A 21,112-nucleotide genomic window follows, 5' to 3' on the forward strand; every position below is an offset into this window, starting at 1 on the left:
CACACCCACACACGCATTCCACACCTCACACACATGTGCACACACGCATTCCACACCTCACACACACGCATTCCACACCTCACACATACACATGCACACATTCCACTCCTCACACACACAAGTATTCCACTCCTCACATACACGCATGCACACACACACCCCCCCCCCATTGTGGGGTCCTTTCACTTGGGTAGTGAAAACCTCCCAAGAGAGCTCATTTCCTCCCTGCACAGTTGACACTTATTTATTCCAAAAAAGGTAAAAATGAAGATTAACGCAATCTCTGGGCAACTGTGATCATTTCAGCTTCAGAAACTGGTCCAAAGTGTCAGAATTCACAAAGCCGGCACCCCTGCTGTGCCCCCACCACAGAGCAGCCAGCCTCCCTGCAAGACCCCAGGGCTCAGACCGGGGTGAGTGTGGGTGTGTGCACGTGCATACGTGTGTTGTGGGGGTAACAGTCTCACACGGCCGATAAACCAGCCATATTAGTTCTTACAAACAGAGAGATGCCAGGCGGGGACGCGCACCCCGGGTTGGGTGGCGTGGCTTCACAGCGCCCACAGCTGCTCTGCAATGTTACATGGCGCCTTAGAACAGGCAAGACTGGGCATTAACTACACCTGAGTTAATTACTGAGATTGATTTTGATTGAGATTAATTTTGAGACTAATTGCAAACCTAGGGTCTTATCAATCTTCCAGGCAAACTACTCTGAGTCTTTTTTTTTCTTATTTTAAAAAAATTTGAAAAAGGAAAACATTTAAATATCAAAGTGCAGTTTTTTTCTCAAATGCAGTCCCACTGCCGGGCAGACAAGAGCTCACACAGCAGGCCTGGGACGGCTCTCCTCAGAAAGGTCTTCCTGCAAGGCTGGCCCTGGGCCGCCATCCAGGAACTCATATTTCCAGAGGGTTCCCGCCATCCCCTAAATGACAAGGGCAGCTGACAGCTCATTCTAGAACATACCTCTCTCCAGATGCCTTCAACAAAGTCCATGTGATTCTTTTTGTGATTGGCCTGGGGGGGGGGAAAACCGCACAACCTAAGCCTGTCTATGAAGGCAAGCAGACCAGAGGTTCATGTCCGAAGGCAAAGGACGGAGGGACCCACTGCCCACACCCGCGGTCCCTGCCACCCCAGACGCTGGGCGGATGGCAGCCCGAGGCAGTAGGCATCACAAGGAAAAGCATCTCCCAGGAGCCTGCGCAGCAGTGGAGGACCCCTTGAGGGGTGTGCTTTGAGGGACTACAATGTTAAACTTGGGCCACTGTGACCGGGGAAAATAGAGCCCGGAATGCGGCCAGGAGACAGACTCAGCAGCTAGATTCTAGTCTCCATGGCGTCAGGAAGAGACAAAAATGACTCATCAAACCTATGTGGCAGGGGCTGACCCCATGGCCGAGAGGTTAAGTTCATGCTCTCTGCTTCGGTGGCCCAGGGTTTCACCGGTTCGACTCCTGGGCGGGGGCCTAGCGCCACTCATCAGGCCATGCTGACGTGGCATCCCACATAACACTAGAAGGAATCAACTAAAATATACAACTATGTACTGGGGGGCTTTGGGGAGAAGAAGGAAAAATTAAAAATAAACTCTCTTAAAAAAAAAAAACAAAACCTACATGGCAGCCAGGCCCTTGTTCTGGACCCAAAGCCAGAAAAGTCCGTGGAAGATACTAGATCACCCATCCCAACCCCTTCCTTCACAGATGCAGAAGCTGAGGCCCAGGCCCGCTTGCTCAGGGTCCCTGGGAAGAACCCAGGGCTGGTGTCAGCTATTCCTGAAGCCTCCCCACTTCTTCTGGGAAAAGCAACTCTTTTGTTTTTTTCTTAATCAAAAGACAGGAATTATTAATCAACAGGACAGGAATTTGAACACCTCTAAATTCTGGGAAAATTAAAAAGACCTGTAAAGATGATGCCAAGGACCACTGAGAATACTATCTCCAAGGAGGGGTCTGAGCCCAGGGCAAGGGCTCCTGTCTCAGGCCCAGGGTCTGCTCTGGGCCGCCGACCCCTCCAGCCCCCCCCCCCCCCCCCCCCCAGAGGCGCACCTTGAGGCGATGGAGCATGTTTCTCTGCCTCTTCCGGAAGCCGGCCCTGGCGCTGAGGGCACCAAACGCTGCCCTGATGCAGTTGGGGCGGCCGTACCGCAGGCCGGCCATGGCTAGGGGTCCCTGTGGACTTCTCACTTCACTGAAAAAGATCAAGTCCATGGGTCAGTGGTTTCAAGGGGTGGGGGAGGGGTTGACCACAAAAGAGCAGGAGGGAACTTTCCGGAGCTCTGGAACTGTTCTGCCTTGATTATTGTGGTGGTTGCTCCACAGGAGGCATTTGTAAAAGTCAGAGCTGTGCACCCAAAGGGGTGAACTTTACTATAAATAAGTTAGACCTCAGTAAGCCAAATCTGAGGAGTTTTCAAAAAATTTTTAGTTAAAAGAAACCCCACAGTCAGCGGGTGGTGTGGGAGGACAGCCCAGCTCAGTACCTCAGTTTGGGGAAAGCCCCTTTGCACCAAGACCTCGGTCTTCTCATAAAAGCCCTTCAGGAAACATCACACATTCACTGACACTGAAAGTTCTAGAACATTAGAGTGGAGGGTTCAAATGTCTTCCCCTCTGTTTCATTTTTTAACAGATGAAGAAATTTAATCCCAGACTGACACATCCAAGGCGACATAAACTCAGCTTTTCCTAAGAAGTATGAGATTGTTAAAAAAATTTTTTTAAACCCCACACCCAAAGAAGAACAGAGACAGAACAGACACTCTAAGAAAGAAAAACAAACTTACTAAGAATAAGAGACTACAAACCTCCTTGGAGTTTCATGTCACTCACTTTCCTCAAGAACCCTCGTGGGAAGCACCCGCTAGACCCTGTTGGAAAGTGCATCAGTTACAAACACGTACTGCCGTGCGACATGCTTTTCACGATAAACTCAGGCTTTCCCAAACTGGGCTTCTTGGAACACCAGTTCTCAGGCCAGTAAAGCAAAGTTCAGAGAAACAGGAAATGCTACAAACCAGACCCTAAAGCACCCTCACTGTTGTGCACAATCCACATTAGCATTTTAAAGGCTAGAAAGGTTCCCAGCAAAAAAAAACCTCCATTCTTTTTTTCAGTATTAACTAAAGTCTATATTTTATTCAGATTTCATTAGTTTTTACTTAATGTCCTTTTTCTGTCCCAGGACCCCATCCAGGACACTACGTTTACTGTCATGTCTCCTTAGGCTCCTCCTGGCTGTGACAGTTTCTCAGACTTTCCTTGTTTTTGATGACCTTGACAGGTTTTTTTGTTGGGTTTTTTTGGTTGTTTTTTTTGGGGGGGGGGGTTTTGAGGAAGATTAGCTCTGAGCTAACTGCTGCCAATCCTCCTCTTTTTGCTGAGGAAGACTGGCCCTGAGCTAACATCCATGCCCATCTTCCTCTACTTTATATGTGGGACGCCTACCACAGCATGGCTTTCCCAAGTGGTGCCATGTCCACAACCGGGATCCGAACCGGCAAACCCCGGGCCACCGAAGTGGGACATGCAAACTTAACCACTGTGCCACCTGGCCGGCCCCAACCTTGACAGTTTTGAGGAACATTTTGTAAGCTGTCCCTCAGTCGGAATTCATCTGACGTTTTTCTTATGATTATGGATTTGGGGAGGACAACCACTGAGTTAGAGCGCCCTTCTCATCACCAGGGGTCAGGAGCATGTCACTGTGACCACCTGGCTGAGGCATGCCTGTCAGGCCCCATTCCATCCTGGCCTCTGGGGAGAAGTCCTCTGCGCAGCCCACACTCAAGGAGCAGGGAGCTGGGCGGACCTCCTGCAGCAGCTACCCAAATTCCTCGACGTGGGTGGGTCTTCTCCCCATGATCGATCGATTCAATCATTCACGCTCCTCAGCACGGACTCACATTCATTGCATACTTGGGTTATAATAAATACTACATTATTTATTTCTCTCCAGCTTTGGCTGGAACTTGTGTGGCCGGCTACCACATCCCTTTGTATCTCATGTCCCAAACTGACTTAATCGATGGTCTCCAAAGGAACACGTCCTGTGAAGTACTTAGCACTCTCTCTGGGCTGAGTTTGAAGAAATTTCCACATATTGAGGTACACGGGGAAGCTATTCTGGTTTAAACCTGATTTGGCCTGAACCATACGTGAACTGAAGAACTCTGACTCACAGCCTGTCAGACACACATTGTGCATCTGCTTACACCATTGAAGGATGCATTAAACGTTATCCCAAAGTGACGAGGGCGCTCTTTCAGGAGGGGGATGTGTAACATAGTTCCCACAATGCCAGTCTCAGTAGTTCTTTGAGGATGTTTCCCTTCCTAGGCATCAGGGTCATGTTGAGCTGCTAATTGTAACTAAATATCTCTTTGAAACTTTGAGAAATATGTTTGATGTGTTTGGTGTATGTTGTTTGTTCTAAAGAGGTATAAAACTGTACTGAAAACCATGTTTCTCTGGAATGCTTTCTTCCTTGGTGGAGAGTGCGCTCCCGGGCTAGTACTCAGCTTGGTTCAAATAAAACTCACTTGATGTTTCTTATCGATAGAATGGTTATTGGTTATTTGCATCAACAGTTTAAATAAAAGTACCAAAAAAGCAAGTGAAATAAGTCAGATGGAGAAAGACAAACACCATATGACTTCACTCATATGTGGAAGATAAACAAACACACACATAGATCCAGAGGCCAGCTTGGTGGTTACCAGTGGGGGTGTGGGGGTAGGGGGTGAAAGGGGCACACGTGTATGGTGATGGATGGAAATTAGACTTTTGGTGGTGAATGCGATGCAGTCTAGACAGAAGGGGAACTATAATGTCCACCTGAAATTTATACAATGTTATAAACCAATGTGACCTCAAATGTTTAGAAAAGTACCAAAAAAGTGAAATTATAATGAGTAAAGGAACCCAACCCCCCTTTTCTCCTCACTTTCCTGCTGGAGCTGCGGACCAGGGTCAGTACTGATGTGTTTTCTAGACCAGCTGGTTGGCACCAGGTTAAAGGACTTCTTATATACTCTTTAATGCAAAGGCATTTCACACACATGGTTAAAAAGATCTATCAAATGCTGTACGATAAGTACACGACGTCCCCCAGCCCCCACTGTGGACTCCCCTGTGTGTCCCCCAGGAGTTTGCTGTGCAAATTCCCACACAGGCTCCTTTATAATCCCTCACCCACAGCCATTTATAGCCAGAGACAGAAATCTCTTTTGTAAAGTGTTTCCATACAGGATATAAGACCTGAAGGGCACTTGCCCACCTCAAGCGGCCTTGCTTTGAATTCACTCTGGACGTCGGTGTCAAACCAGCAACCTCACCAGTCCTGTGGTTTGGGGAGTTCAACAAAACTCGCTTTTGATGCCAGTAGGAGTTCAAGGAAAAGACGGAAGCCTGCAGACGGCCTGAAGGTGTCAGCCGCTTACAGCTGGGGAACCTGAGGTTAAGGACATCGGATTTGCCCAGAGGCACAGAGCCAAGGCCAGACGCCGGTTCTAATCCCTGACACGTGGCTGGGCTCCACTCCCCCTACACACACACACACACACATACGCATATGCACACACACATGCACACATGCGCGCGCGCACACATGCATGAGACACACACACTGCGACCCCAGGGACGTCCTGGGCCCCAAGGCCCCAGCGTCTCCACCTCCCCTTGCAGGGCAGCTTCTAGAGCAGAGCAAAAAGACAAACGTCAACTACCCAGGACTCTCCCTCCTCCCTCTGCCTCCCTGCCCCCCAGGCCCCTCCCTCTCCATCCTCAAAGGTTACATAAAAAAGTCCTTGTCATTCAGACTTACTAGAGAATTCTTTGAAATCAAGCCTATTATTACTGAAGTCACCTTGTTTCACAAACCTCCTGGCCACGCCTCCCAACCTTTCTTCCCAGCCAAGGTCAAAGTGGGCCGTGAGGAGGCCCCCCCAACCTTTCTCATCCCACTTCTGCCCTCTCCCCCACCCCTGGGAGCTGGCTCTCTGCCCCTCTTGGCTCAGTCACTTTACGTGATCAATTCACCTTGCACTTATCTCATCTGCCTTTTTATAACCACCCTCCACTCCCTCCCGCTCCAGCTGAAGGTCCTTCGCCGGAAGAGCTGGAGCTGCAGCTGCTGTCCCCCCTCCCCAGCTCCGGGCCCACGGCCAGGCCCACAGCCTAACCGGGGACAATGCCAGGTGAGCACTTAAGGTGTGATCACAGTGCTGTGTTTCTGTCTAAAAAAGCTTTTCCTTCTAGGGGGCACACGGGGGCGGGGGAGGAAACAGGATGCGCCGCTATTGTCAATCCGTGAATCTGGGAGAATGTTAGGAGATTCTCTTCTCCTTCTCTTATATGTTTGAATGTTTCCTGATGAGTTTAGAGGTCACCATCTCCGCCCTGAGAGCCGCCAATCTCTACCTTCCGGCAAGTCCCATCCAATAAGCTTGAACCCTGAGCACCCGCCCACCCTGCGTCTGTCCAGGCACATGCGTGCACACACATGCACGTACACACACTCCACACCCACATGTCATCTGGCCCCAAGGCTCCACCCACCACCTCTGGTGGCCCCCGGCTCCACCTCCCAGCTCCACACAGCAGACCCCACGGCCCAGCCTCCTCGGGGTCTAATACATTCTTCCAACTTGACTTCTCCAAGATCAAACTGCTGATCTTCCCAAAACGAACTCTCTTTTCATCCTCCCTCCTGGCTCAGGGGACGGCAACTCGCAACTCCCCGTGTCTTGTTGCTCAGGCTAAAAAACCTGCCTATCACCTTCACTCCCAACCACACAGCCAGTTGACCAGCCAGTGTGGACTCTGCTTCCTCAATGAGGGCAGAGTTCAGCACTTCTCCCCCTGCCCTTGTCCTCAGCGGCAGCTGAGCCGAAATCACGCCATGGCCCACAGAGAAAGCCCAGGCCCTGGCCTCACTCGCCTGGCCAGCCACCTCACGGGACAAGCCCCCTGCAGCCCTGCCTCCTCCGTGCCCTGCAGCCTTGCAGCCCCAGCCACGGAGCACGGGGTGGGGGACTCCCACCCCAAGTGCTGAGCCCTGCTTGACCTCTACCTGGCTGTCCCTTCACCTCCATCCTGTCTTTACTCTAAGGCCTCTAAGGTGGGAGCACGAGGCCTTCCCAGAGACCCCTTATCTCACTTTTCAGCCTCCCCACCCTCACACTGATGTTTCACACATGCACGCGAACACCCTGCTGCCCTTTGCTCCCGCGTCCTCACCACTCGCTCATATGCTCCGTGTCCTCTTCCTCCTCTCTCGGGATCACCAGCCCCTTCAAGGGACTCACACTCCATCACCTGGGCGTTTTGCTTCTTTGTCCCCAGCTGTGTCCCCAAAGCCTGGCACGGCGCTGAGCATACATTCAGTGCTCAAGACATTTCCTGGATGAGCGCATCACGTTCCACAGAGACCCACACCTACCCTGCCCCAAGCCCAGGGCATTTCCCCTGGATGAGCCCCTCCTTTTGCAGCCTCCACCAGCCACTAAGACCCTGGAGCCAGAAACGGCAGAGATTCCACTGGAGGCTGAACAGCCGACGGGTCCAAAACCCAGGTCTGCTACCAACCTGGCTGCATGACTCCAGATGTCTAAAGTAGCTTCTCCTGGCCTCAGTTTCCCCATCGGTAAAATGGGCGAATAGGTGAGGCGTCCGTGACGTGATGTGTGAAGAGGGGTCAGCATGCTGTGCTCTGTGCTGGTTTATGAAGTCATTGGCTGCTCCCAGACAAACATGTCACTTAAACACCCTACTCTGTGCAAATCACCACCCAAGCGAATCAAAAGGCTCAAAGGCGCCCTTCCATTGGAAAGGAACAGTGTAAACCCGAGTGTCACCTGTCCACGGGGTGCTGGAAGTCTGCATGTGGTACAGAGTGCTTCTTATTTGATGGGAGGGTCTTGTCCAAAATTCTCTCAGGAGGCCATGTGTAGTGGTTTGAATGGAGGCCCCCCCCCCAAAAAAATATTTGTCCACATCCTTACCCCTGGAACCTGCGACAGTGACCTTATTTGGAAAGAGTCTTTGCAGATGTAATTAAGTTAAGGATCTCAGGACGAGATCATCCTGGATTTAGGGTGAGCCCTAAATCAATGAGCGACAGGCGTCCTTAGAGGAGAAAGGAGGAAATGAGAAGGTGATGTGAAAAGGAGGCAGAGACTGGAGCGATGTGACCACAAGCCAAGGAAGGCCAAGGACTGCAGGCAACCGCCAGACGCTGGCGAGAGGCGGGAGCAGACACTCCCTCAGAGCCTCCGGAGGGACCAGCGCGCCCGTGGATCGCAGACTTCCGGCCTCCAGAATTGAGGGAGAACAAACCTATGCCGTTTCAAGCCGCCCAGGTGGTGCCCATTTGTTACAGCGGCCGCAGGAAAGGAACAGGCCCTGCTAAGGACAATCGTCCCCCATTAGCTGCAGGGGACACGTATGCCTGAAACCGTGGATAGTTCTGAACCCGTATACACTACGTTTTTTCCTCCAGTACATACATATTTGAGGTGTGACAGCAAAACTAGCACAAATTTCTGTTTCCTTTTTCACAATTTCACAGATAGAAGATTTGTTCTTACTGTAGATCCTAGCAAGCTCAGCAAAGACTTTTCTTCTTTCCTTAAGTCAAGAACTCCCAACTTTTCACCTAAAGGAAGCACTTTACTGCTTCTCTTTGGCATATTCAACTTGCCAGCATCACTACTAAAATAAGGGTTCCTTGAACACAAGCACTGCGATACCGAGACCGTTGATCTGACAACTGAGCCGCCTACTAAGTGACTAACGGGGAGGGAACGTATACAGTATGCATATGCTGGACAAAAGGAGGACTCACGTCCTGGGCAGGATGGAGCAGGACGGCCCAAGATTTCATCACCCTACTCAGAATGGCACAGAATTTAAAACCTATGAAGTGTTTACTTCTGGAATTTTCCATTTAATATTCTCGGATTGCAGTTGACCTTACGTAACTGAAACTACAGAAAGGGAGACCACAGACAAGGGGGGAGTGCTGTATAAGACTGGTACTCTGAGAAAAACGACGCGATCTTAAAGAATTCTGTTCTTTTCATTTGAACTTGAGGAAAACTAGAGCAGATCATGGTGCTGTTTCCTGTGTGGGAACGGGACACACGCCAGTCTAGGCTGCAGACGTCTGCAGTCAAACATTTAAGCACCAAGGATGGCAAAAGGCCAGGCTAGACATGAAATCATCCCAAATTCAATTCTGGTCACCAGAACTTCCATCAGTTAAAGTGACATTATTTCCAATACGTGGGAAGAAATACCCTGAATGGTGGGGAGCACAGAGAAAAGGAAAGAAATCGTTTGGGTGGAAGTATGGGTCCATTTTTCAGAGGTATCATCCTTCAATGCTACATTTGAGCTTTAAAATGCATTATGAAAGACTCCAAAAACAAAATATATGTGGAGTGTATCGGTATACTAAAAAAGCAGAAACAGGGACCAGCCCAGTGGTGTAGTGGTTAAGTTCATGCACTCTGCTTCTGAGGCCTTGGGTTCACGGGCTCAGATCCTGGGTGCAGACCTACACACCACTCAAAAAGCCATGCTGTGGTGGCGTCCCACATACAAAATAGAGGAAGATTAGCACAGTTAGCTCAGGGACAATCTTCCTCACCAAAAAAAAAAAAAAAAAAAAAAAAGCAGAAACAATTCCAGGAACTCCAGGGCCCATCTGGAAAAAAGTCATTTTCATAGACTGACCTCACAGGTGTCAAGAAGTCATAAGCTGGTAACCTGAGGTTTTAAAATGGAAAAGTTGGGGAGCAGCAAACCAACTTCTAGCCCGTCCTTGGCCCCACCCATTTCCCATCCTGGCTCCACCCCCTTGCCCATCCTGGCTCCGCCCCCTTGCCTTTCATGGCCCTCAGCTTCACATAGTTGTGGTTATTAAGCTGGAGGATGAAAAGCCCAGCAGCAAAACAGAAATGGAAGACAAGCAAGAGCATCTCTCACCCAGCGTCTTCTGGCATCTTCTGCAGGTTACCCACACCAACGCAAGATGACAAAAGGTCAACGTTGTAATTTAACATTTATTACAAGTTGAACACTTGGCAAATTTTCCTAATGCAGTTTTTAAAAATTCACTTTGTAAATAGAATGTTTTAATGCATTAGTAAAACACTGGATAATAGCAAAAATTTTTTTTAAATAATAAAAAATTAAATGCCTGCCAACAAGCCAGGAAGAGGAAAAAGATGATGGGCCAGGACCTTCCCTCAACAGTCCAAAGCCCCAGGGACTGGGGCCTGAGAGTCTGCTAAGTCTCCGTAGCTCCTTCCTCCACCCCTGAGGCCATGCCCAGGAGGAGGGGCCCTGGGGGGACAAGTCAGCTCCCGAACCAGAGCCACCACTGAAGGTTCCCACCTGGAGTCCAGGAGCATCCAGGAGGAGAGGCTGCAAACGGCAGGTGGAGGTGAAGTCTCAAGGGCCAGCTTCGGAGAGGAAAGGAGCTGGGAGAGAGAGATGCTGGTTTGGAGAGGAAAGAGAGCAGATGCAAAATGGTCTTTTGACAAAGAGCAGCTTAGCAAATCTACTCTCAAGATCTAGAAAAAGGGAGAAAAAATATCGTGAGCTGCCTCGCCCCCACCCTCCACACAGTCAGAGGGAAGACTGTCCAGCTCCCGCCCCCAAGGGAAGAGGCATTGTGGGGACATCAGAATCCAGAAGAGGTTACCCCTAAGGTGTTGTTGGCTTAACACAATTTTGCATTTCTGCTTTACAGGAAAAAGCAGGTTTAAAAAGTTCTCTCTTAACAATACTCAACAATTAACCAACAGTTCTAGTTTAAAAATAGACATTCTTTCCTTGAAATAAAATTTGTTCCGAAAGATTTTCCGAAAAGTGGCTTCTAAGAGGATCAGCTTTATTTGCGTGTCGACAGGCGTTTTACAGGATGCTCTATCTTTATTCTTCCACCTTCTCGAAACTAAAGTCTAGTTCAGGTTTCACATATCTGAGCACCTTTCCTGGACCAGGAACCCAAGAGAGGAGAAAGCCTTTCAGGGTCGCATTTCCGAGGATGAACGCTACCCGCGCCCGACACACGTACACACACTCTGCCTCCTTTAGACACACGTCTAACAAGAAACGATCCTGGCCCTGAGCACCTTCAGAAATGGGGGAAGAGGTTCCCCTTAGGCATCCCCATAACCGAGTCCCTGGGCCTGGGCAGGGGCCCGGGAAATTCACTCAAGTGCAGCAGTCTACGGGAAGTTAGGAGACTGGAAACCCTTCCTGTACCAGCTGCAGGGAGAAAGAGAACGGACGCTCCAAATAAATATGTCCCACCCCTGACAGAGGAAGGTTCTTCGGGGGGACATTAAGGTATGTATTTTTTCTTTTTTTTCTTTTCTTCCCCCCAGCGTTAATTTTTTAACACAGATGCTTTCATACCGTACTTGGTATTATTTTGACCAGACACTTTTTTGTACGATTATTGTGAGACATAATAAACTAAAAAGGAATGACAGTGTTTTTCCATTTTGCAATTTCCTGTCCCTTTTGCCACCTGGAAAAAGGTTTAAGCTCGAAACTCCTGTTCAAGACCATGTGGACGAAGCTTCAGAGGGAGAAAGCTCTTGAGAGGCAGCGCTGTCATTTTACCTGGCGTTTGTGGGTCAGCCCCTCCAGAGCGCCTGGGCTGGTGTCAGAATCCATCAGATGACAAAGTCCTACAACCAGGAAAGAAGAGCGGTTCAGGCTGCCTGAATCCAGGAAAGCCAGAGCACAGGACCATCAGGATTTTCCTTCTTTTTCTTAAAGATTGGCACCTGAGCTAACACCTGTTGCCAATCTTCCCTTCCCCTTATCCTCCTCTTCTCCTCCCCAAAGCCCCCCAGTACGTAGTTGTATATTCTAGCTGTAGGTCCTTCTGGTTCTGCTATGTGGGACGCCGCCTCAGCATGACCAGATGAGCGGTGCCATGTCTGAGCCAGGGATCCGAACCGGCGAAACACTGGGCCGCCAAAGCGAATATGTGAACTTAACCACTCTGCCACAGGGGCCAGCCCCGGGATGTTATTTCTTATTTTAAATGTTTGCTCTAGAGGAAATTACAGGTTAAAATCACATTTTATTTTGGGGAAATACTGTGTAGCTTTGCATGCAGACGCTAATTAACCCCAAGTTAATTCCCAGGTGTCCTAGAATTCTCCTGTGGGCTGGCAGGGAGGGGGGAAGTGTCCACACTTCCCAAGCACAGGCTGGTTGCTGACAGAGCGCAAAACAGGGTCAGCCCCAGGGGCACCCTCCCACCCTCACCCTGGGCAGAGCTGGCCTAGGCCACCCCACAGTGGAAGCCTGCTGGGGATGCCCCTTCTCAATTCCCCCAGGTACGAACTTGGAGGAAATGGAGTAACCCTCAAATCAGCCCCCACCTCACACAAGGGTCTCCCCACCCCACAGCCTGACTCTTGGGATAGGGATATTCCTCCATTTGGAGGAAAGAAAGAGGGGTCTCCAAGGCAGGACCCCAGCCCCAGGGGCTAGGGCACCATCCTCACTCTTCAGTACGCAGGGCAGGGACCCCCACCAAGGGGGTGGGGTGATGTCCTCGCTCCCTTAGGGCAGGGACCCACCCAACCGCACCGTGGGGGCTCTTCACTCCCATGCGGCATGGACTCCTCACCCTCTTGGGGGGCGCCGTCCTCACTCCCACGAGGCAGAGACCCCCCCATGCAGGATCTGGGCTCAGCTGCCTCGGGCCCCTCCTGGTGGGCTGGGGCCTCCTCTTGCTGGGGGAGGCACATCCTGTCCTATCCCCACCCACGCGGCCCGGGCAGCTGCCGGGAAAGGCGCGCAGGTGGCAGCACCTCGCGCGGGGCCTGGCCTGGCAACTCCGCCCCACCTACAGGAGGCTGGGGCTGGGCCGCAGCTTCGCCGGCTCCCAGAAAAGCAGCCCCCCATTCAGCCTCCTGATGTGGCAAGGAACTGGTTGCTGAGGGTGACTCGAGTAGAACTTGTTAAGTTGGGGTCACCAGGAGTCCGGGCCCCGTGAGGTTGGCCCCGCGGTGATGCTGATGCAGAGCACCTGGGGCCGGAGTGCCAGGGTGGGGTGCGCAGGGCACAGGACTGTCGCTGCACACTCACCTCCTGAATGTCATGTCCATTTTGTTCCCAGAGTGATCACCACTGAGTCGAGAAGGAAGGTGCTGAAGTCCAGACCTGTGTGACGTCACAGGCATCTCCATGGCAACGAAGCCGGAGGCTCCCTGCCCGCCCAGCCCCACCACCCAGGCCCGTCGGCTTCCGCTGCCCCTTCGCAAAGCTCCTGTGGTCCTTCCGCCCGCGCTAGGCCCCCCCCACGGGGGCTCCACTCGCGGCCAGAGAGGCCTGTTTAAGGAAATAATTTTGACACAAAATCTTGAGTGACTCCCCTGTGCCCTGGGATGATGTTCAAACCGTTTAATAGGCCCACCCCGCGCTCCGCTCCAGCAGCATCCTTACCCTCCCTACCTGAGAACTGCTGCTGCCCCACCGCCGCAGCCACTCCCACCTCTCCTTCTTAATTCCAAGCCCCTCCCCTTCCAACCCCTTGTAGCTCTGACTTCTGCTCCCCTCCCCTCACCCTTACCCCAGCTTTCTTAACCTCTGCGTTCTTAGTTTGGCACCTCCTCCAGGAAGCCTTCCTTAACCTGGGAAGTCTTGGTTCGGCGCCGCTCCTCTGCGCTCCCACAGCAGGCCAGACCAGCCTGTGCAGAAGTGGTCCGTTGATTTCCACGTGGCTCACTAGACTGTCATCCCCTGAGCCTGGGGTCTCTCAATCCTAAGCTCCCCGACCGTGCACAGCACGGTCACTGCTCAAAGATACATTTTCAATGAATGATGAAAGGAATTGGCAAACCAAATATGCCACAAATCATGTTAGCTGCTCAGTAACTAATTTTTTTAGTAATTTTGAAGTTCCGAAGTGGGTATGGTCCAAATTTGTTCTTCTTTTTCAAGATCGTTTGGCTTCTGGGTCCCTTGCATTTTCCATGTGAATTTTACGTTTGACTTGTCAATTTCTGCAAAAATGCCAGCTGGGATTTCCACGGGGACTGCGTTTAACCTGCAGATCAATTTGGGTGGTTTTGCCATCTTAGCGAGATGAAGTCTTCGATCCATGAGCATAGGATGCCTTTTCGTTTATTAGGTCTTCTTGAATTTCTTTCAACAGTGTTTGGTAGTTCTCAGTGTGTAAGTCTTGCATTTCTTTTGTTAAATTTATTTTAAGTATTTTATTTTTTTGATGCTATTGTAAATAGAACTTTCTTAATTTTATTTTTTTCCTCCCCAAAGCCCCAGTACATAATTGTATATCCTAGTTGTAGGTCATTCTAGTTCTTCTCTGTGGGACGCCGTCACAGCATGGCTTGATGAGCGGTGTGTAGGTCTGCACCCAGGATCCGAACCCGCAAACCCTGGGCCGCCAAAGTGGAGCATAGGAACTTAACCAGTACGCCACCTGGCTGGCCCCTGTTTTCCTAATTTCATTTTTGGATTGTTCATTGTTAGTGTAGAAATACAATTAATTTTTGTATATTAATCTCGTATCCTGAAGCCTTGTTGAAGTTGTTTTAATAGATGTGTGTGTGGACTCCTTGCGGTTTTCTATCATGTCATGTACAAATAGAGATAATTTTTACTCCTTCCTGTCTAATCAGGATGGCTTTTTTTTCTTCATCTTGACTAACTGCCCTGGCTCGAACCTCCTGGACAGTGTTGAATAGAAGTGACAAGAATGAACATCCTGTCTTGGCTTTAATTGCGCATTTAATTGTTGTACCGAGTACCTTGAGTATATTTGGAAAGGAAAAGATGAAATACGTACAGATGAACTGATATGATAAAATCCAGGAATTGCTTCAGAAAGCCTGGGGGAAGGGCGGGCATTACATGGGGTGTGGATGTCCCGACAGGCCATGACCGGTTGGCTGGGGACAATGATGGGCACACGGGGTTCTATACTATTCTTTCTGCTTTTGTGTACCTTTGAAATTCGCATAATAGAAAATGAAAAAGTAAAATAAGGAAAATGGAGAGCCAAAAAGAAAGAGCTAAGGAAATAAAAGGTAGGATATTGAGGGAAATGAAAGGTCCATTGAGGAATTGGAGCCCCAGACAAGAATGCTGGAGTGCCTGCTACCAACCGGGTGGAACGCCTTTCCCAGACCCAGCCACGCCCCCCCGTCCCATAATGCCCCATGATGCCCCGTGATGCCCCATGATGCCCCATGCTTTAGGCTAAGACATTGTTTTGTCCCTTACGTCTCTTTTCACCTACAACTGCCTTGTTTTATTTTAATTGCACTGATTTGGGGAAGAGGCCAAGCCAAATATCCTGCAGAATCTTCTGGATTTGTCCAGCTGCTTCCTCAAGCTTGTTTAGCTTGTCCCTCTATCCCCTTCCCTTGTATTTCCTATGCACTAGAATTACCAGGATATTCTCCTGTTTGGGGACACCTGGGCTATTTTCAAATTTTCCGTTCTACAGTCTTGCAGAGAACATTGTTGCACATTCTCCTCTGGCAAGTGGGCAAGACTTTCTCTAGTCTGCGCCAGGAAGGGGAAGTCCTTCATGAGATGTGTCAAACTGCCCCCCAGAGGAAGTGTATCAACTCACATCCCGCCAGGGGGACGCAAGAGTTCCCGTTTGCTAGACTCTAGCCAAAATTTGTATTGTCAGACTTAGATTTCTGCCCTTCTGATAGGTGTAAATGTATCTCCTTGTGCTTGGTTTCTCTTTCATGAGCACCAGTGAGGCTGGGCATCTTCTCAAAGGTCTGCTCACTTTCAGGCCATAGGCTTCAGGGACTGCTTACAGGTGGTACAAATCAGTTTTATCAAAAGGGGAAGTGCAAAATAGCATAATTTTCTACATCCACAGTAAATGGTATTCAAGTGTGAAATTTTTTATTGGTTTCATCCATTCAACTATCTAAAAAGTGGGTAGTAGAGGCCAGCCCGGTGGTGTAGTGGTTAAGTTTGCACGCTGTGCTTTGGCAGCCTGGGTTTTGCAGGTTTCAATTCCAGGTGTGGACCTACACACAGCCCATCAGGCCATGCTGTGGTGGCGTCCCACATTCAAAAAATAGAGGAAGACTGGCACAGATGTTAGTTCAGGGACAATTTTCCTCAGCAAAAAGAGGAAGACTGGCAACAGATTTAGCTCAGGGCCAATCTTCCTCACCCCACCACCTCCTCAAAAAAAGTGGGTAGCTGATTTATCATTTTTTTCTTTCTGATTTGTTAGAGTTTTTTTTAAATCTGGAATTTAAAAAAACAACCACAGTGCTTCTTTTTGGACCACATTTCTAGCTCTAGAACTTTCGCTGGTCAAGTGTTGAGGCCCTAAGATGCTGTCATAAGAAGATGACGTCTGTTCCAAGCAGACAGATACACTTGGCAGACAATGTGCTCAGCTCATTGGCTCTGCAATTTCATCGTGGAATCTTTGTTCAGATTTTGATGGTGCTATTAATATACCATGACTCATGAAAAGCCCTGCTTCCTGGAATGTTCTTCCCAGGGAGGTGAAACGATGTTCCTTCCTATGGAAGAATAATCTGTAATCACACTTTCAAATGTTTGAGCAGATCTTGAAGGCTTAGAAAAGGGAACAAAAGCTTCCTAAATGATGCAAAATTATTATTATTATTATTATTATTGTTATTGAGGAAGTTTAGCCCTGAGCTAACATCCGCTGCCAATCCTCCTCTTTTTTGCTGAGGAAGATTGGCCCTTAGCTAACATCCACATCCATCTTCTTCTATTTTATATGTGCGACTTCTGCCACAGCATGGCTTGATAAGTGGTGCGTAGGTCCCCACCTGGGATCCGAACGGGCGAACCCCAGGCTGCTGAAGTGGAGTGCACAAACTTAACCACTAAGCCACTGGGCCGGCTCAATACGAAATTATTTAAACAAACTGCCATCCCCACAGGAAGGGGAAAAATATCAGTTGTATGTACCAGGTACTCATTCAATCCACAAATATGTATCAGGTGCACCGGGCTGGCAGCGAGCAAACCAGACACACGCCTTCCTTCAGGGGGAGAGGCAGCAGAGAGGCAGGAAGATGGACCATAAATTTGTCACTGCTGGACAATGGTGAGAAACGTCATGCAGAAAGGGAGAGGACGCAGGGAGTGTAGCCTGGGCTTTTCTGAAGAAAGCAACATGTAAACTGAGGCCAGACAGTGAGAGGATTTGGCCTGGTGCAGAGGGCATGAAGACCATCCCAGGCAAGTTACTGCCTAATGGGTACCGGGTTTCTGTTTGGGATATAAAAAGAGTTTTGGAACTAGATAGTGGTGATGGTTGCATCTTTTTGTTTTTTGTTTTGTTTTGTTTTTTTGAGGAAGTTTAGCCCTGAGCTAACTGCTGTCAATCTCCCTCTTTTTGCTGAGGAAGACTGGCCCTGAGCGAACATTCGTGCCCATCTTCCTCTACTTTATACGTGGGACACCTACCACAGTATGGCCTGCCAAGTGGTGCCATGTCCGCACCCGGGATCTGAACCGGCGAACCCGGGGCCGCCAAAGCCGAACGTGCACACTTAACCGCTGCACCACTGGGCCAGCCCTGCACAACATTTTGAATGTGGTTCATGCCACTAAACTGTACACTTAAAATGGTAAATTTGGGGCCTGGTGGCGCAGTGGTTAAGTGCACACGTTCCGCTTCGGCAGCCCGGGGTTCACTGGTTTGGATCCGGGGTGTGGACACGGCACCGCTTGGCACGCCATGCTGTGGCAGGTGTCCCACGTATAAAGTAGAGGAAGATGGGCACAGATGTTCGCTCAGGGCCAGTCTTCCTCAGCAAAAAGAGGAGAATTGGCGGTAGATGTTAGCTCAGGGCTAATATTCCTCAAAAAAAAAAAGGTAAATTGGATGTTATGTATATTTTACCATGATTAAAAAACAAAGAGAGAGACCATCCCAGGCAGAGGTGCTCTGGCGCGAGGAGGCCTTGTGAGGGGCATCTGTCAGTTCTGAGTTGCCAACCTGTGTTCTAAGGTCACCCCTACCTCAGGAGGCCAGATGGGAGGCAAAAGGAATGAAAGGACTGGAGAGTTGGTTTCCCAGCCTTCCTTGCAGCTGGGACACAGCTGTATGACATAGATTCAGCCAGTCACACGCTTTGAATGGGGAAGCTGGTGGGAGAAGCCAGGGTCCATGGACATTCAATCTGGGGACTGGAAGATAGCTTCCGTTCATGGTTTCACCTCTTGCCATGTGACCGCTCTGAGCTTCAGTTTCCTCCTCTGTCAAAAGGGATTGATAATGTGACCTTTCTCAGAAGATGCCAAACTAAAATGAGATCCCATAATGATCACCGTTGAAGCTGACTGATGTGTATGTGGCTCATAAAACAATTCCCTTCTTTGTGTGTGTGTTAAAAGATCCATAACACAAAATTTATCATTTAAACCACTTTTCAGTGTTCAGCTGAGTGGCGTTAACTACATTTACATTGTTGGGCAGCCATCACCACCATCTGTCTCCAGAACTTTTTCATCTTCCCAAAAGAAAACTCTGTCTTCGTTGAACAGTAACTCCCCATTGTCCCTCCCTGCAGCCCTGGCCCCTGCCACTCTTTCTGTCTCTGTGGAGTTGGCCACTCTAGGGACCTCATATAAGTGGAATCATTTGTCCTTCTGTGACTTATTTTACTCAGCATAACGTCTTCAAGCTTCATCCATGTTGAGCGTGTCAGAACTTCCTTCCTTCCTAATACTGAATAAGATTCCATCGTGTGAATATACCACATGTAGTCTATCCTTTCATTTGTCAGTGAAAACTTGGGTTATCTCTACCTTCTGGCTGTTGTAAATAATGCTGCTATGAACATGGGGACACAGACATCTTTCAAGTCCATGGTTTCACTTCTTCTGAGTAAATATACACAAGTGGGATTGCTGGATCATGTGGTGATTCTGTTTAATTTTTTGAGGGACCACTGTAATCCTTCTGCAATTTTTAAATAACAGCTTTATTGAGATATGAATCATATGCTATACAATTCATCCATTTAAAGAGTACAGGTTGGGGCCAGCCCCGTGGTGTAGTGGTTAAGTTCGCATGTTCTGCTTCAGCAGCCCAGGTTCACAGGTTCAGATCCTGGGTGTGGACTTACACACCACTCATCAAGCCAGGCTGTGGTGGCGTCCCACATACAAAATAGAGGAAGACTGGCACAGATGTTAGCTCAGGGCCAATCTTCCTCACCAAAAAGTAAGTAAACAAGTAAATAAATGAATACAGGTCAGTGATTTTTAGTGTAACCACAGTTACTCAACCATCACCACAACCAATTTTAGAGCACTGTGATCACCTCAAAAAGAAACTCTATTCTCGTGATTAAGTGGTCAATGCCCATCCCCTGTCCCCGTAGCCAATGTCAACCACACATCTACTTTCTGTCTCTATCTATTTGCCTATTCTGGACATTTCATATAAATGGGATCATACAGTAAATATGTGGCCTTTTGTGACTGGCTTCTTTCACTTGGCATAATGTTTTCAAGGTTTGTCCATATTGGAGTATGAATCAGTACTTCATTCCTCTTTTTTTTTGAGGAAGATTAGTCCCAAGCTAACATCTGCTGCCAATCCTCCTCTTTTTGCTGAGGAAGACTGGTCCTGAGCTAACATCCATGCCCATCTTCCTCTACTTTATGTGGGACGCCTGCCACAGCATGGCTTGCCAAGCGGTGCCATGTCTGCACCTGGGATCTGAACCGGTGAACCCCGGGCTGCCGAAGCAGAACACGCGAACTTAACCGCTGTGCCACCAGGCCAGCCCCGGTACTTCATTCCTTTCTCTGGCAATAATACAATATTCCAAATACTATCCCATGGTGTGGATTGCCACGTTGTGTTTATCTGTTCATCTGTTGATGGACATTTGGGTTGTTTCCACCTTTTGGCTTTTATGAATGCTGCTGCTATGAAAATGTCTGTACACCTTTTTGGGGACATGTGTGTCGTTTGTCTTGAGTAGGTACCTAGAGTGGAATCGCTGGATCCTAGGGTAACTCCGTTCAACTTCTTGAGGAACTGCCAGACTATTTTCCACAGTGGCACCATTTCACATTCCCACCAACAGTGTCTGAAGGTTCCAATTTCTCCACATCCTCATCAACACTTATTATTTGTCTCCCTCTACTTTTGCATGTGTTTTGGAAATCTCCAAAATAAATGTTAAAAAAATAAAAGAAGAAATGACAAACTGTAAGTTACAGTGTTTGTAAACCGTCAAGTACTTAGTCTAACTTACTAACAAACATTTGAGTACCTGCCACGTGCCAGACACTGTTACAAACGTTTGGTGAACAAACATCTCTATTCTCAACACTCAGGACTGGTCATCCCGGCTCCTCCTAAACTGTCTTTGCAAGCAGAGCCGAGGGGAGGGCGGACATCCGTCCTTAGACCCCAGCCCGGGGGTGCAGGGGAGATGGCCTGCGGAAGCTGATGTGCACATGTCCTCGTACTGGCCTCCCTCAGTCCAGATGGGCCCCCGTCCACCCCCCTGGGGCTTGCTTTTCCCATCTGTAAGATGAGATGGCGTGGGCCACAATGGAATAAGGGGGCACCTGGCATGAAGATGAGACAATTTCATGGAACAAGATGGTGGAACTGACTTAGAAATTGCCTCAGTATTCCTGATACTAAGGACATTTCTCAAGGGGTGGGCACAGGCTCCACTATTTTGAAGAGGCCACCCACAGCAGACCATGGGCTACTGCCTCCCCACCAGGTAAGTTTGCAGAGCAGAGGCCCAATCCAGCTCAGAGGCTGTGGCTAACACTCAAGGCACATGGAGTTTTTTTTTTTTTTTTTTTTTGAGGAAGACTAGCCCTGAGCTAACTACTGCCAATCTTCCTCTTTTTGCTGAGGAAGACTGGCCTTGAGCTAACACCCATGCCCATCTTCCTCTACTTTCTATGTGGGATGCCTACCACAGCACGGCTTGCCAAGCGGGGCCATGTCCACACCCAGGATCCGAACTGGCGAACCCTGGGCCACCGAAGTGGAACATGCGCACTTAACCGCTGCGCCACCGGGCTGGCCCCAGGCACAC

The 21,112-nt window shown here is 49.2% G+C and overlaps 1 protein-coding gene across 2 annotated transcripts in view; it reads right to left on the reverse strand.

Annotated features, from left to right (window-relative positions):
• The window catches only part of LOC124230712 (uncharacterized), a 13,124-nt gene extending 1,426 nt beyond the window's left edge, over positions 1-11,698 (reverse strand). The window contains exons 1-3 of one of the 2 annotated variants that reach the window (XM_046647004.1): positions 10,407-10,508; positions 2,813-2,875; positions 2,055-2,196 (exon numbers count right to left, since the gene is read on the reverse strand). In XM_046647004.1, coding sequence (XP_046502960.1) covers positions 2,055-2,165 — 111 coding nt within the window. In that variant the 5' untranslated portion in view covers positions 2,166-2,196; positions 2,813-2,875; positions 10,407-10,508. Of the gene's footprint in view, positions 1-2,054; positions 2,197-2,812; positions 2,876-10,406; positions 10,509-11,645 lie in introns of those variants that run through there. The other variant, XM_046647005.1, reaches the window with a different exon arrangement.
• Positions 11,699-21,112: the final 9,414 nt, after the last annotated feature.

Source organism: Equus quagga, chromosome 20 (genome assembly GCF_021613505.1).
Source record: "Equus quagga isolate Etosha38 chromosome 20, UCLA_HA_Equagga_1.0, whole genome shotgun sequence".
In the NCBI taxonomy this organism is placed as follows: Eukaryota; Metazoa; Chordata; class Mammalia; order Perissodactyla; family Equidae; genus Equus; species Equus quagga.